The sequence below is a fragment of the Phoxinus phoxinus genome, assembly GCF_949152265.1.
Source record: "Phoxinus phoxinus genome assembly, chromosome: 1".
Classification (NCBI taxonomy): Eukaryota; Metazoa; Chordata; class Actinopteri; order Cypriniformes; family Leuciscidae; genus Phoxinus; species Phoxinus phoxinus.
Genome location: NC_136876.1, coordinates 52350609 through 52369461, shown reverse-complemented (window position 1 = coordinate 52369461; position 18853 = coordinate 52350609). Strand labels below are relative to the sequence as shown.

At 35.3% G+C, this 18853-nt stretch overlaps 1 protein-coding gene across 9 annotated transcripts in view; it reads right to left on the bottom strand.

The window, feature by feature from the left end:
* Positions 1–18853, bottom strand: part of tex2 (testis expressed 2) — a 70729-nt gene that overhangs the window by 15642 nt on the left and 36234 nt on the right. For all 9 annotated transcript variants that reach the window (XM_079633116.1, XM_079633110.1, XM_079633118.1 and 6 more), the window contains 4 exons: positions 15505–17032; positions 10255–10455; positions 631–949; positions 233–432 (listed from right to left, as the gene is read on the bottom strand). In XM_079633116.1, the coding sequence (XP_079489242.1) occupies positions 233–432; positions 631–949; positions 10255–10455; positions 15505–17007 (2223 nt within the window). In that variant the 5' untranslated portion in view covers positions 17008–17032. The remainder of the gene's footprint in view (positions 1–232; positions 433–630; positions 950–10254; positions 10456–15504; positions 17033–18853) is intronic.

Sequence of the window (18853 nt, the reverse complement as noted above, 5' to 3'; positions counted from 1 at the left end):
TTATCGGGCCCCACACCGCCGTTATCAGGCCCCACACCGCCGTTATCAGGCCCCACACCGCCGTTATCGGGCCCCACACCGCCACTATCAGGCCCCACACCGCCAGTATCGTGTAAATGAACGGCCAAAACGCATAAAAAGATTTACGCATCTAGTTGAAAACGGTGTCGTGTAAACAGCCCAGGTTTATTTGATGTTTGGTTTGTGAAAGTAAGATGCTTTCTGGTTAGACCTTTTTCACAGTCCCCGGGCTGTTCCCAGCGCTCTGAACGGGGCTTGTGGCCGGGCTGCTGGGGGACTGGCTCACGTATTTGGCCATGTAGACGTTGTACTCCAGAACCTTCTGCTTGACACTGGCACCGAGGTCTTTTTGAGCCTGGAGCACTTCATCCAGACTGCCACGACTGCTGCTGCGACTCTGAGACAGACAGCCTGCCGAGAGAGAAGGAGATCAGGGACATAATGTACACACTCTTTACACACACAGGGTTTGAAAAACATTTAATAACTATTTAAAAATATAACTTTTTTTCTGGGTTGTACGTCAGAACGTAGGCTCACTATTGGCCGACGCTGGTCATGTGTGTGATGCTGGCCAAGCGCATCAGTAAATATGAACCCCACTCTTACTTGTAGGCAGGCCTGAGGGCTTCTTGGCTTCGTATTTCAGTTTGGCAGCAAACAGCATCCTCCTGAACCATTCCTCCTTGTCCCGCCCGGTCCTCCCGAACAGGTACAGCACAGGCTGTGTGTGCGCTCGCCGGGGCTCCTCGGCGACGGCCACGCTCTCCGGCTTCTCTCCGAGCACGGCGGTCTTCTCCTCTGACCCCTCGCTCCTCTCGCCCTGGGCTTTGGCCATGAAGTCGTCCTGCTTGGCCAGCTCAATGCAGATGGGGTACTTCTTATTCCACACCCTTTTCCTGGCCAGGCTCTGCGGCACCAGGGAGATCTGCAAGACCACGACTCAAACTTAGCCCTCATTTGCCATAGTATGCAAATATAACAGTAATAGTATGTACTTAAAGAGCTTAAGGAGTTTTGTTTGGCACAGCTTGTTTCCGCCACAGAATAAAACATTTTAAAAGATAATTGCGACTTTTTAATCACACAATTCTGACTTTATAACAATTCTGACTTTATATCATGCAATTCTGACTTTATATCACACAATTGTGACTTTATATCATGCAATTCTGACTTTATATCATGCAATTCTGACTTTATATCATGCAATTCTGACTTTATATCATGCAATTTTGACTTTATATCACACAATTCTGACTTTATATCATGCAATTCTGACTTTATATCATGCAATTGTGACTTTATATCTCACAATTGTGACTTTATATCAAGCAATTGTGACTTTATATCATGCAATTGTGACTTTATATCACACAATTCTGACTTTATATCATGCAATTGTGACTTTATATCACACAATTGTGACTTTATAATGCAATTGCGACTTTATATCACGCAATTCTGACTTTATATCACGCAATTCTGACTTTATATCACGCAATTCTGACTTTATAACACAATTGTGACTTTATATCACACAATTGTGACTTTATATCATGCAATTCTGACTTTATATCATGCAATTGTGACTTTATATCACACAATTGTGACTTTATAATGCAATTCTGACTTTATATCACGCAATTGTGACTTTATATCAAGCAATTCTGACTTTATATCATGCAATTGTGACTTTATATCACACAATTCTGACTTTATAATGCAATTGCGACTTTATATCACGCAATTCTGACTTTATATCATGCAATTCTGCCTTTATAACACAATTGTGACTTTATATCACACAATTGTGACTTTATATCAAGCAATTTTGACTTTATATCACACAATTGTGACTTTATAATGCAATTGCGACTTTATATCACGCAATTCTGACTTTATATCACACAATTGTGACTTTATATCACACAATTGTGACTTTATATCATGCAATTCTGCCTTTATAACACAATTGTGACTTTATATCACACAAATGTGACTTTATATCACACAATTCTGACTTTATATCACGCAATTCTGACTTTATATCACACAATTGTGACTTTATATCACACAATTCTGACTTTATATCACACAATTGTGACTTTATATCACACAATTGTGACTTTATATCACACAATTGTGACTTTATATCACACAATTCTGACTTTATATCACACAATTCTGACTTTATATCACACAATTGTGACTTTATATCACACAATTGTGACTTTATATCACACAATTCTGACTTTATATCACACAATTCTGACTTTATATCACACAATTGTGACTTTATATCACACAATTCTGACTTTATATCTCACAATTCTGACTTTATATCATGCAATTGTGACTTTATATCAAGCAATTCTGACTTTATATCATGCAATTGTGACTTTATATCACACAATTCTGACTTTATAATGCAATTGCGACTTTATATCACGCAATTCTGACTTTATATCACGCAATTCTGACTTTATATCACACAATTGTGACTTTATATCACACAATTCTGACTTTATATCACACAATTCTGACTTTATATCACACAATTGTGACTTTATATCACACAATTGTGACTTTATATCACACAATTCTGACTTTATATCTCACAATTGTGACTTTATATCATGCAATTCTGACTTTATATCATGCAATTCTGACTTTATATCACACAATTCTGACTTTATATCATGCAATTGTGACTTTATATCACACAATTCTGACTTTATATCATGCAATTGTGACTTTATATCACACAATTCTGACTTTATAATGCAATTGCGACTATATCACGCAATTCTGACTTTATATCACGCAATTCTGACTTTATATCACGCAATTCTGACTTTATATCATGCAATTCTGCCTTTATAACACAATTGTGACTTTATATCACACAATTTTGACTTTATATCACACAATTGTGACTTTATAATGCAATTGCGACTTTATATCACGCAATTCTGACTTTATATCACACAATTGTGACTTTATATCATGCAATTCTGCCTTTATAACACAATTGTGACTTTATATCACACAATTGTGACTTTATATCAAGCAATTTTGACTTTATATCACACAATTCTGACATTATATCACGCAATTCTGACTTTATATCACACAATTGTGACTTTATATCATGCAATTCTGCCTTTATAACACAATTGTGACTTTATATCATGCGATTCTGCCTTTATAACACAATTGCAACTTTATATCACGCAATTCTCACTTTATATCACACAATTGTGACTTTATATCATGCAATTCTGCCTTTATAACACAATTGTGACTTTATATCATGCGATTCTGCCTTTATAACACAATTGTGACTTTATATCATGCAATTCTGCCTTTATAACACAATTGTGACTTTATATCATGCAATTCTGCCTTTATAACACAATTGCAACTTTATATCACGCAATTCTCACTTTATAGAACAATTGTGACTATATCACGCAATTCTCACTTTATAACACAATTCTGACTTTATATCACGCAATTCTGACTTTATAACACACAATTGTCACTTTATATCACGCAATTCTCACTTTATAACACAATTGTGACTTTATATTACGCAATTCTCACTTTAAATCATGCAACTCTCTCTTTATAACACAATTGTGACTTTATATCTCACAATTCTGACTTTATATCATGCGATTCTGCCTTTATAACACACAATTGTCACTTTATATCACGCAATTCTCACTTTATAACACAATTCTCACTTTATATCACGCAATTCTCACTTTAAATCATGCAACTCTCTCTTTATAACACAATTGTGACTTTATATCTCACAATTCTGACTTTATATCATGCGATTCTGCCTTTATAACACAATTGCAACTTTATATCACGCAATTCTCACTTTATATCACACAATTGTGACTTTATAATGCAATTGCGATTTTATATCATACAAATCTGACTTTATAACACACAATTCTGACTTTATAACACACAATTCTGACTTTATATCACGCAATTCTGACTTTATATCACGCAATTCTGACTTTATATCATGCAATTCTCACTTTATAACACAATTCTGACTTTATAACACAATTGCGACTTTAGGCTATATCACACAAGTCTGACTTTATAATGCAATTAAGACTTTATATCATGCAAATCTGACTTTATATCACACAATTGCGACTTTATATCACACAATTCTCACTTTATAACACAATTGTGACTTTATAATGCAATTGCGACTTTATATCATGCGATTCTGCCTTTATAACACAATTGCAACTTTATATCACGCAATTCTGACTTTATAACACACAATTCTGACTTTATATCACACAATTCTGACTTTATAACACACAATTCTGACTTTATAACACACAATTCTGACTTTATATCACGCAATTCTGACTTTATATCACGCAATTCTGACTTTATATCATGCAATTCTGACTTTATAACACAATTGCGACTTTAGGCTATATCACACAAGTCTGACTTTATAACACACAATTCTGACTTTATATCACACAATTGCGACTTTATATCATGCAATTCTGACTTTATAACACAATTGTGACTTTATAATGCAATTGCGACTTTATATCATGCAATTCTGCCTTTATAACACAATTGCAACTTTATATCACGCAATTCTCACTTTATAGAACAATTCTGACTTTATATCACGCAATTCTGACTTTATAACACACAATTGTCACTTTATATCACGCAATTCTCACTTTATAACACAATTGTGACTTTATATCACGCAATTCTCACTTTATAACACAATTCTGACTTTATATCACACAATTGTGACTTTATATCACACAATTCTGACTTTATATCACACAATTCTGACTTTATATCATGCAATTCTGACTTTATATCATGCAATTGTGACTTTATATCATGCAATTCTGACTTTATATCATGCAATTCTGACTTTATATCATGCAATTCTGACTTTATATCACACAATTCTGACTTTATAACACAATTCTGACTTTATATCACGCAATTCTCACTTTAAATCATGCAACTCTCTCTTTATAACACAATTGTGACTTTATATCACACAATTGCGACTTTATATCACACAATTGTGACTTTATATCACACAATTCTGACTTTATATCATGCAATTCTGACTTTATATCATGCAATTCTGACTTTATATCATGCAATTCTGACTTTATATCATGCAATTCTGACTTTATATCACACAATTCTGACTTTATATCACGCAATTCTCACTTTAAATCATGCAACTCTCTCTTTATAACACAATTGTGACTTTATATCACACAATTGCGACTTTATATCACACAATTGTGACTTTATATCACACAATTCTCACTTTATAACACAATTCTGACTTTATATCACGCAATTCTCACTTTAAATCATGCAACTCTCTCTTTATAACACAATTGTGACTTTATATCACGCAATTCTCACTTTATAACACAATTGTGACTTTATATCACACAATTGCGACTTTATATCACACAATTGTGACTTTATATCACACAATTCTGACTTTATATCATGCAATTCTGACTTTATATCATGCAATTGTGACTTTATATCATGCAATTCTGACTTTATATCTCACAATTGTGACTTTATATCAAGCAATTGTGACTATATCATGCAATTGTGACTTTATATCATGCAATTGTGACTTTATATCATGCAATTGTGACTTTATATCACACAATTCTGACTTTATATCATGCAATTGTGACTTTATATCACACAATTCTGACTTTATATCATGCAATTGTGACTTTATATCACACAATTCTGACTTTATATCATGCAATTGTGACTTTATATCACGCAATTCTGACTTTATATCATGCAATTGTGACTTTATATCACACAATTCTGACTTTATATCACGCAATTCTGACTTTATATCACGCAATTGTGACTTTATATCACGCAATTCTGACTTTATATCACGCAATTCTGACTTTATATCACACAATTGTGACTTTATATCATGCAATTCTGACTTTATATCATGCAATTGTGACTTTATATCACACAATTGTGACTTTATAATGCAATTGCGACTTTATATCACGCAATTCTGACTTTATATCATGCAATTGTGACTTTATATCAAGCAATTCTGACTTTATATCATGCAATTGTGACTTTATATCACACAATTCTGACTTTATAATGCAATTGCGACTTTATATCACGCAATTCTGACTTTATATCATGCAATTCTGCCTTTATAACACAATTGTGACTTTATATCATGCAATTGTGACTTTATATCACACAATTCTGACTTTATATCATGCAATTGTGACTTTATATCACGCAATTCTGACTTTATATCACGCAATTCTGACTTTATATCACACAATTGTGACTTTATATCATGCAATTCTGACTTTATATCATGCAATTGTGACTTTATAATGCAATTGCGACTTTATATCACGCAATTCTGACTTTATATCACGCAATTCTGACTTTATATCACACAATTGTGACTTTATATCATGCAATTCTGACTTTATATCATGCAATTGTGACTTTATAATGCAATTGCGACTTTATATCACGCAATTCTGACTTTATATCACGCAATTGTGACTTTATATCAAGCAATTCTGACTTTATATCATGCAATTGTGACTTTATATCACACAATTCTGACTTTATAATGCAATTGCGACTTTATATCACGCAATTCTGACTTTATATCATTGCAATTCTGCCTTTATAACACAATTCTGACTTTATATCACACAATTGTGACTTTATATCACACAATTGTGACTTTATATCACACAATTCTGACTTTATATTACGCAATTCTGACTTTATATCACACAATTGTGACTTTATATCACACAATTGTGACTTTATATCACACAATTCTGACTTTATATCACACAATTCTGACTTTATATCACACAATTGTGACTTTATATCACACAATTGTGACTTTATATCACACAATTCTGACTTTATATCACACAATTCTGACTTTATATCACACAATTCTGACTTTATATCACACAATTCTGACTTTATATCACACAATTCTGACTTTATATCACACAATTGTGACTTTATATCACACAATTCTGACTTTATATCTCACAATTCTGACTTTATATCATGCAATTCTGACTTTATATCATGCAATTCTGACTTTATATCATGCAATTGTGACTTTATATCACACAATTCTGACTTTATATCATGCAATTGTGACTTTATATCACACAATTCTGACTTTATAATGCAATTGTGACTTTATATCACGCAATTCTGACTTTATATCACGCAATTCTGACTTTATATCATGCAATTCTGCCTTTATAACACAATTGTGACTTTATATCACACAATTGTGACTTTATATCAAGCAATTTTGACTTTATATCACACAATTGTGACTTTATATCACGCAATTCTGACATTATATCACGCAATTCTGACTTTATATCACACAATTGTGACTTTATATCATGCAATTCTGCCTTTATAACACAATTGTGACTTTATATCATGCGATTCTGCCTTTATAACACAATTGCAACTTTATATCACGCAATTCTGACTTTATATCACGCAATTCTCACTTTATAACACAATTCTGACTTTATATCACGCAATTCTGACTTTATAACACACAATTGTCACTTTATATCACGCAATTCTCACTTTATAACACAATTGTGACTTTATATTACGCAATTCTCACTTTATAACACAATTCTCACTTTATATCACGCAATTCTCACTTTAAATCATGCAACTCTCTCTTTATAACACAATTGTGACTTTATATCTCACAATTCTGCCTTTATAACACAATTGCAACTTTATATCACGCAATTCTCACTTTATATCACACAATTGTGACTTTATAATGCAATTGCGATTTTATATCATACAAATCTGACTTTATAACACACAATTCTGACTTTATAACACACAATTCTGACTTTATAACACACAATTCTGACTTTATATCACGCAATTCTGACTTTATATCATGCAATTCTGACTTTATATCACACAATTGCGACTTTAGGCTATATCACACAAGTCTGACTTTATAATGCAATTAAGACTTTATATCATGCAAATCTGACTTTATATCACACAATTGCGACTTTATATCATGCAATTCTGCCTTTATAACACAATTGCGACTTTATAATGCAATTGCGACTTTATATCATGCAATTCTGCCTTTATATCATGCAATTCTCACTTTATAGAACAATTGTGACTATATCACGCAATTCTGCCTTTATAACACAATTGCAACTTTATATCACGCAATTCTGACTTTATATCACGCAATTCTCACTTTATAGAACAATTGTGACTATATCACGCAATTCTCACTTTATAACACAATTCTGACTTTATAACACACAATTCTGACTTTATAACACACAATTCTGACTTTATATCACGCAATTCTGACTTTATATCACACAATTCTGACTTTATATCACGCAATTCTGACTTTATATCATGCAATTCTGACTTTATAACACAATTGCGACTTTAGGCTATATCACACAAGTCTGACTTTATAATGCAATTAAGACTTTATATCATGCAATTCTGACTTTATAACACAATTGCGACTTTAGGCTATATCACACAAGTCTGACTTTATAACACAATTGCGACTTTATATCACACAATTCTCACTTTATAACACAATTGTGACTTTATAATGCAATTGCGACTTTATATCATGCAATTCTGACTTTATAACACAATTGTGACTTTATATCATGCAATTCTGCCTTTATAACACAATTGTGACTTTATATCACGCAATTCTGACTTTATATCACGCAATTCTCACTTTATAGAACAATTGTGACTTTATATCACGCAATTCTGACTTTATAACACACAATTGTCACTTTATATCACGCAATTCTCACTTTATAACACAATTGTGACTTTATATTACGCAATTCTCACTTTATAACACAATTCTCACTTTATATCACGCAATTCTCACTTTAAATCATGCAACTCTCTCTTTATAACACAATTGTGACTTTATATCTCACAATTCTGACTTTATATCACGCAATTCTCACTTTATATCACACAATTGTGACTTTATATCATGCAATTCTGACTTTATATCACGCAATTCTGACTTTATATCATGCAATTCTGACTTTATAACACAATTGCGACTTTAGGCTATATCACACAAGTCTGACTTTATAATGCAATTAAGACTTTATATCATGCAAATCTGACTTTATAACACAATTGTGACTTTATATCATGCAATTCTGCCTTTATAACACAATTGTGACTTTATATCACGCAATTCTGACTTTATATCACGCAATTCTCACTTTATAGAACAATTGTGACTTTATATCACGCAATTCTGACTTTATAACACACAATTGTCACTTTATATCACGCAATTCTCACTTTATAACACAATTGTGACTTTATATTACGCAATTCTCACTTTATAACACAATTCTCACTTTATATCACGCAATTCTCACTTTAAATCATGCAACTCTCTCTTTATAACACAATTGTGACTTTATATCTCACAATTCTGACTTTATATCACGCAATTCTCACTTTATATCACACAATTGTGACTTTATATCATGCAATTCTGACTTTATATCACGCAATTCTGACTTTATATCATGCAATTCTGACTTTATAACACAATTGCGACTTTAGGCTATATCACACAAGTCTGACTTTATAATGCAATTAAGACTTTATATCATGCAAATCTGACTTTATATCACACAATTGCGACTTTATATCACACAATTCTCACTTTATAACACAATTGTGACTTTATAATGCAATTGTGACTTTATATCACGCAATTCTCACTTTATAACACAATTCTGACTTTATATCACGCAGTTATATCGTGAGAGAAATCGTGAGAGAAAAAAAGTCAGAATTGTGAGATAAAAAGTCGCATCTACCTTTTTTATTTCTCTTTCTGAGGCGGAAACAAGCGTCCATAGAAATGCAGCATCAGAGCCGCTTAGATGCAAGGGAAAAAAACATTCCATCAATGAAAGTTAAACTTGTATTTGACAAACAAGTACTTACAATTCTCTACCAAACCAGGATTAAATATTGCTGGTTCATCATAAGCTCTGGGCTGAGCTCAACACTGAAGCATGAACACAGCTAGCGCACACACAGCACACACACCTTACTGTTGGTGAGGTCGTAGATCTTCTGGCTGACGTAGGACACGTCGGGCTTGAGCTCGCTGAAGGTGGCCCGGCGCGGGACGTTGCGGTTGGGCTTGGACAGGCGCAGGACCGAGCCCTCCAGACGCACGTACACCGAGTGTGTGAGCGTGGCATGGTACGTCTCCGGGTCGTAGCTGTAGATCTCGTTCATCCAACCCTGCGTGCAAACACACACAACTAAACAAGTAAGCTCAAGTGTCACAACTGGAACATCTCAACTAGGACCATTGCTGGATAACTCATCACAAGTAACGCGAGTTATGTAATCAGATTACTTTTTTTTAAATAAGTACTTTGTTTTCCCATTTATTGCCTGACAGATCTCTCGTTCCAATGTTGAGACAAACCGAAGTGCAGAGGCGGTGTGTGTGTGTGTGTGTGTGTCTAAACATGACGGTTATTGTAGTTCTAGACTAAATGTGAGCTAAATGTGTAAAAAACAAAATAAAATCAGTGAAATGCAGAATCAGAATACCATGCAAACCTCAAATAACTAAAATATGTTCAATAAAAAATAAAATGTTATGCATTTAATCTTGTACTTGCTTCTGACCTTCGATGATTTAGCTAAACCATAAGCACAAATTACAATAGATTTTTTAGTTTTTATTGGTAAAGTAAGAGTTAAACTTTTTTTCTCCTGTAATCCAGAATAACCCATGTGAAAAATAACCCCTTTTCTAAAAAAAAAGTAACACAATTAGTTACTTTTTAAGGGAGTAACGCAATATTGTAATGCATTACTTTCCCCAAACACTGCCTATGGCCCAGACACATGTAATTCACGCTTCAAAACCTAGTTATGGTGTCAGTAAACCGGCCAATGCCACCGAAATAAGTGTTTTTGTCACCGTGTGAGCCACACTGGTCTAAATGTGTAGATGCTTTTTTCTTTGTTGATTTTAGATGTAAAGTTATGCAAGAATGCCAGTTTTGTGTTTCTGAATGCGGTCACACTGAGATTTTAGACACAGATTTCAACAGAAGGTAAACATTTACTAGAAGTCAATACTTGTACTGTGTATAAATAATGTATTTATACAGTATTGCTGGAGATGCTGCGGTTTAGGGTTGTGACGTTCCTCCATGTTGAAAAACAGAAGTGATTGTGCTGGGCAAACTCCAAATTTGATTGGTTGATTAAGATTGTGATTACCATTTCAAAACAATGTCAATTTGCCAATTTAAGAGACATTACAAGCACTCCATGTCAGATATTTATGTAATATAAATGCATGTCTGACAGATTTTGATCACTAAATGCATAATTTTGCATGTGATGAAGTTTGTAAAGAGTTTCACTGAGAATAAACTCAGTTTTGATAAACCAGTCATGTGCAGATTGTAAACAGTTGTACTTACTCTTTTGCACACACGTGCCAAAACACATGCAATTTGCTTAAATCAATAAGAAATGTAAATCTGATGTGAACAAGAATCTAATTGTTCAGAGATCTGAATGTATTTTTTTTTAAAGAAAATAATAATAATTTGAGAATTGAGGCAAAGCGATGGAGAAACCCTGTAAGTAAGGGACCAAGATCACCCTACAGCGTCCAGCATCTGAGGATAAACACAGCAAGTGGACAATCGACACACAAAAACATCGCAGAAAAAGAAAGAAAGTGGTTTTGAATACAAAAAAAATAAATTTTGCCCAAATATAAATTGTAAGCGATTCATTTTTCTCAGAGAAAATGATATGTTTGTGTTTCGTTTTGGACATTTTTGTATTAAACACTTCTAAATGAAGGATTATTTGACAGCTCGTATGAAACCACCCGTCCATAATATGGTGAAAACTAAAAAAAACACAAAATGGAGAACACCACCAGTAATTAGAAACACTAGAAGGCCCGGATGACCTAAATTAATCTCAGCACTGTTAAATACATATGTGCTGGCTTTGTGGACTGAAGGACAGGCCTATATATGCACACAGATGGTGTTAATATTACACAGCACATCACACATTACTCTCTTCAATCCGCCAGTTTAAGTGGAGACCAGACTCGAGGCATCAGCGGCTCAGCTGAGAAAACAACAACAACAGAACCTCACTGGTTTGTTTGTGATTAAAGTTTAAGACCCATTCACACTGAGAACACAATACTTACACAACTACTTTAACTATATTAGCAACTACTGCTAACTATTACACCAGCAGGAGATAACGCTGTTTATCATAAGCATGTGTTCTGTCAATATAACTTGCTTTAAAGTTGGATGGACTTTTTTTTATCATAAATAAACTCTAAAAGCAGAAGTGGAGAGTAACAAATTAAAAACCGTCAGTACTCGACATTCGGTCTAGAGCGAGTGTTCATTGTGTCGCGTATAATAAACCCAACCAACCAATGATTAGTGCCTATTAACAGCTGTAGAGAGAGTCATGTACAGAGTTAATGCCTTTTCAATAAATTCTGTGTTTTTTTAAAACATTTGGTAGTTCAGTTATTTTTTAATGACATTTTTCTAATGAACGTTTCTTTATAGTCGTCTTGTTTTATGGGTTTAACTGACCCGGACACATTATTATCGAAAGGTTGACACCACAACTTAACAAGAGGTTTAAATGTCTGAACTAGTAAGGGTCAAAAACATTCATTTAGGGCTGAAAACTGTGTTTACCGGGAAACGAGGGAAGTAACTCCGGCAAGCAGAAGGTAAATATGTGCAGGATAAGTTCATTGAGCCAAAAATCGTCAACTGTAGATGAAATATGCAGATCCGACACCTTAGTTAATCGCTCATAAACACACGTTTTCAGGGATTGTCCTGCATTGAAACATGACCGGATGCCACGGTCAAACCCCAAGGGCTGCTATTTAATCACATAATTGAATAAAAAGGACATGTGACGGTCATCTAGCAGGTGTAGTGCACCATGGGTCAGGGCATGAGGCTGTCGAGATCATCATGATAAACTACAGCCAGCTTTAAACAAGCGCCTATCCTCCACTATTGTCATTGGAAGCAAACAGGCAGAAGTTAAATGAGTTTCCATGTACATCATTCGCTTAACTGAGAAAAGTGGGGCTTTTGGAGGGGGGTTTAAGGGCAACTTTGCCGATTTGCAACCAGTTTTGTATGATTTTACAATGAGTAAACTAACAATGTGTACTCTTTCCCCTATGATACTTCAGTAATATTATTGATCTGCATTATATGAGAACTGAACTGAGCTGGACAATGACAGAGCGGCTATATATATATATATATAAATAACTAAATTAATAACTTTTCTACAACAGAAATGAACCATCGCTGAGCTTACTTAAGCTGGACTGTGACGCTATTTTCCTCTGGAAACAAACTTTGTTGCATTATGTTCCTGTTATCTCTGTAAAGCTGCTTTGAATCAATCTGTACTGTAAAAACTGCTATATAAATAAAGCTGACTTGACTTCCATTCAGGAATCCCAGTCTATTTATGCAAAAGTGGTCTAAAGTCCACTGGATGACGCGAGATACAACACTTTTTATGGCTGTGTAAAGTCCACTGGATGAGGCATTGAGCTTATAATAGATATAAATACTGTTGTTTCAATACATCCTGTTATTGTAAACATTTCACTGCAAAAAATGCTTTTCTTAGTATTTTTGTCTCGTTTCCAAGTCTAAATATCTAAAACATTCTTAAATCAAGATGCATTTACTAGAGGAGTAAAATGACGTGAGATATTATGTCCTGCTTTCAGGGAAATTAATCAAAATTAAGTAAAATTATCTGCCAATGGGGTAAGAAAAATGATCTTAATTTAATTAAAACAGAAACGAGTTTATTTTTTGCTTTTTTTCAGCATCAACTCAATCTTGATTAATTTCCCCAGAAAACAAGACTTAATATCTTATGTACTTTTACTACTTGAGTAAATGCATCTTGATTTATTTAAGAAATGTTTGATATTTGGACTGGAAACAAGACAGAAATACTGAGCAAGAAAAGCATTTTTTTGCAGTGTTGGTAGTTATTTTTAATGCCACTTAATGTCTAATGAAGGTTTCTTCTTAGTCTAGTTTTTAGTTGAACTGAACTCTGTGCCATTATCCTTACAGTTGTCGTTAATCTCGAGTCTTAGAGTTAAAACTGTATGGTTATAGTTATAATTATTGGTGTGAAAGGACCATTAGGCTCTCTCAAATCCACCTAATATTTGTTCAGGGAACAAATTCATTTTTATTGTTTTCGAGAGAAGTGTCTTATGCTCAGCAAGGCTGCATTTATTTTATTAAAAAAAAGTAAAAAAAAAAGATTGTGAAATATTATTAAAATGTAAAATAACTTTCTATTTGAATATATTTTTAAAGTGTAATTTATTCCTGTGATCAAAGCTGAATTTTCAGCATCATTACTCCAGTCATCAATGTCACATGACCCTTCAGGAAATCAGTATAATGATGTTATCATGATGATCTGATTTGATTTATGATTATTATCAATGTTGAAAACAGTTATTTACATTTTTATTTCAGGATTCTTTGATGAATAGAAAGTTCAAAAGAACAGCATTTATCTGAATAGAAAGCTTTTATAACATTATACATTATATTACCGTTTAAAAGTTACAGTAAAGAGATAACGTTACAAAAGATTATATTTCGAATAAATGCTGTTCTTTTGAACTTTCTATTCAAAGAATCCTGAAATAAAAATCCAACTGTTTTCAACATTGATAATAATCATAAATGTTTCTTGAGCATCAAATCATCATATTATGATCATCAGATTTCTGAAGGATCATGTGACACTGAAGACTGGAGTAATGATGCTGAAAATTCATCCAAAACAAGAATAAATTACATTTTAATAATATTTCACAATATTACTGTTTTTTTTGGTTACATTTTTAATAAAATAAAAGCAGCCTTGGTGAGCACAAGAGACTTCTTCCAAAAACATTAAGAAATCTTACCGATCGAAAACTTTTGACCGGCTGTGTAAACTTCCAGATCTTCAACTTCCAGAACTTCCAGATCTTTGCAACGAAAGTGAATCAATCAAAACTAAATTTAGTTGGACGATAACTTTATTCTAATATACGATACTTTCCTAAAACGGGACATAGGCTACTTGAAAATTAAAGTTTTACCATGTTGTAAGAGTGAGAATGATATTTTGAGGTCTTACGCATAATTTTTAAATGATTGTGAACTTGAGTTCACACTGTATCCTTGATCACTGCGACAGAATGACGGGCCTCACCTTGTGTATGGCAGGTTCGGTGTTGTCCAGAGGAACCCGGTTCCAGTTCTCTCTCCTGTTCCAGTTGCTGTTACGACGCCACGAAGGCCTTCGCCTGGCCGACAACCACACCATCAGGATCGCCAGCATGAAGCCCGCCACCACTCCCGTCAACACCCAACACACATAGGCCGGCAGCGGCAGCACAAAGTAACCGTAAACCATCGCTATCAGAAGAATCAATCTGTTGTGGGGAACTCCTGGAGGCTCGTCTTCCTCCTCGTCCTCCTCGCCTCCTTCAGTCGGCTCCTCGCTACTCCCTCGCCGGGCTTGAGACGAGTGAGGTTCCTCCCCATCTAGCTCATTACAAAGCTCGAAGTCTTCAGGGTAGAGCTCACAGAACTCTTCATCTTCCTGACGAGCGAGAGTCGACATCAAACATCGGTTTAATCCGAGAGATGGCGACCTGTGAAGAGGCAAGTCAACACTCGCCCCCTCGAGAGGACTTTCCCCGTCCACGTCCTCCTCCTCTTTAATGCAGTAGTTGTTGTTGCTTTCCGAGTGGCCATTGAGAGCGGACAAGTTTGAGAGTTCGGATGCGCTGGACGAAAGGTTTCTGGATCGATAAGAGACTCCCGCGGTCGTGCTGCCGGTCTCCTCGCCGATTATCTTGCTGAGAAGCTGGAGAGGCTCGTACATGACCTCGGATAGACGGCGCTTCGTGTCTTCGATTCGAGCCTCAACCTCTTGAACTTTAAAGAAGGAGCGGCTATCGGGAGAGGTTAACGGGGACGAGGGAGCGGTCTTGGAGTCGCCAGTGACCGCGGGAACACGGGTTTGGGTGAACGGTTTGAAAAGGTGCAGATTGAGGCGAGAATCCTGCGAGCGATGAGTTGAGGAAGACTCATGTTCGGGGCGAGCAGTGTCCGTGGATAACGACTTAACAAGCGTTTTCATTAAATGTCGGTGTCTTGTCGATTGGGGGGGAACAGCGGGTGCCTCCACATCAGTGGAGAGAGACTTGACTAGGCTTAGGAACGGCTTCGAAGGTAAAGCAGAAGCTTTAGCTGGGGATGAAGTGGATGAAACCGAATGCGTGGAAGGTACCGGTGCACTCGACCTTTGTTCAGAAGGCCACGAGAAGCTAATTAGACTAGAAGTGGACGAGGAGCCTAAGCTAACGGAGGGGTGTGTGATCGCCACCGCTGAACTGTGTGTTTGCGACGCCAGTCCTGTAACCACGTCCACTCCCAGTCCTTCAGAGAGAAGCTCCTCGCTGGCCTCCTGAGCCGTGACTACGCCCTGGTCTTCGGTTTCGAGGCCTGACGGGGAAGCCGCGAGCCTGTACAGGTCCTCTTCCTCCTCCTCTTCCTCATGTCCTTTGGCTGAGAAGTGTATGGTGATGGTGTCCCGGGAGCGCGAGCGCTGGACCTGCAGCTTACGGGCTGCTGAGGGCCGAGAAGAAGAAGATGATGACGCTTGAGGGTTTAGTCTGTCTTCATGGTCATCACCCTGACTGGTCATGGCACCACTCAGAAGAGCTCACAGCCTGTGGACACAGAGAAGAGAGCGCTTCAATGTAACACACTCCTCAAATCGTCTTATTATTCATACTGAAAACAAACATACAGTTCAGCTCAGTGCTTCCCATTCATTTCCCCGAACATTTTTACACTCATAAGCCCTATTCAGGCCGTAATGGTTTCTCATGTGTACAAATACATCTGATGATTGAGGATTAGTGATGAACACCTGCTGTTAACAAGCAAACTCACTGAAGGAAAGAGAAACACAAGAACTACAACTGACTTCAGCCCTATTCGGACGGTAATCGTTTCTCATGTGGACAAAATACATTTTCACCCCACTAGCTAAGTTTCCATCCACTTGTCAATCGAATTATCTGAAGTTCGGTAAAAAAACTAACGCGAATAAAGCTGGTGAAAGTGTGTTTCCATCCAACGGCTTTAAAGCGAATAAGAACCTGTGCGTAATGACGTCACGTGCTGTTCTGCGATCATATTGGTATATCGAATTGATTTGAGACATTTTAAGGTGTTTTCGTTCATTTTCGCGCTGAATCGCACAACATTTGCGAACAAAGTTTTGCTAGACAAAATGCAATTCATTATTTATTCGCCAAATAGCGTTTCCATCATCGCATAAGCCGTTTCTCTTTCTCCTTTTTGTTTCGCGGAGGTGGAGCGGTGATGAAATATTGTTTGTGTAAATACTTTCCAGAATTACAATAATAAAAGTGTACATCCAAATAATTGAACATGTGTTATCTATTTTTGTTTATTTACTTTAGTTGTTATTTATGGATTAAACTTTATTTTTGTTACGTTTTTTGGTGGGAAAACGTTGTTCTGTATCTGTATGAGTTCTCGTGTGTTTATTGGACAATTAATAAAGTTAAAAAACAGATGGTAATTCGGCCGGGGATTATTACGCGGGTGGAGGGAGAAAAACACTGACATTCTGGATTCATACGGCAATAAAATCACTGAATAACCCCTTTAAAATTTGGAAAATAGTACCTTACGACCCCATGAGAAACAATAACCGTCAAAAAAATTGCATGTGATTTAATTTAAGAAGTTTAAGAAGTCTCCATATGTGCTGTGAGTTTAGCCTGCATCTGGGAATGCACCGCGGACCAGCCATTACTTTTGCATAATTTCTAACATTATTTTTCATATTCACACAGTTTACAGCATTTCACTAAATGTAAAGGTGTTGCCATAGAAACAAAGGCCTCCCTTCAGTTTTCCCACCAAAATAAAAACTTGACGTTTACTTTGAAGACAACTTAATATTTAGTAATTATTAATATTTCAGCTTTTATTTCTTCTAGATCTGCTGTACAGCAGAAACAAACTTTGTTTCATTATTTTACTGTCTATTATTGTAAAGCTGCTTTGAAAAAAATGTGTATTGTATAAATAAAAGTGACTTGGCTTGAGTAAATATTATTTAGACTGCTGTCACTAGTATCAGATGAAAACAAAACTTAACCGGACTGACTTAATGACACTCGTCTTCTGTAGAGCTGCTTTATGGTTAAATTGAGTTTGTTTCATAAACATTGATATTTTAAATGAAATAAACTGAATCAACATTGCTGAATGATAACATTAATTGTCTTCTGTAGATCTGCGTAACAGCTGGAATTTTATTTGTTTCATAATTAATACATTTTGCTACACAAACACTCATTAAAAAGAGGTTTGAGTCCACTATAATGCAGTTTATTTTTCTTTTACTCGGACACTAAAGAGGTTGAAGCTCTCAAAACACTCTCAAAGTGCACCAGATTGATAGCATTTCATTTAAAATGTAGATTTTGCACATTGAAATGAAGATCCAC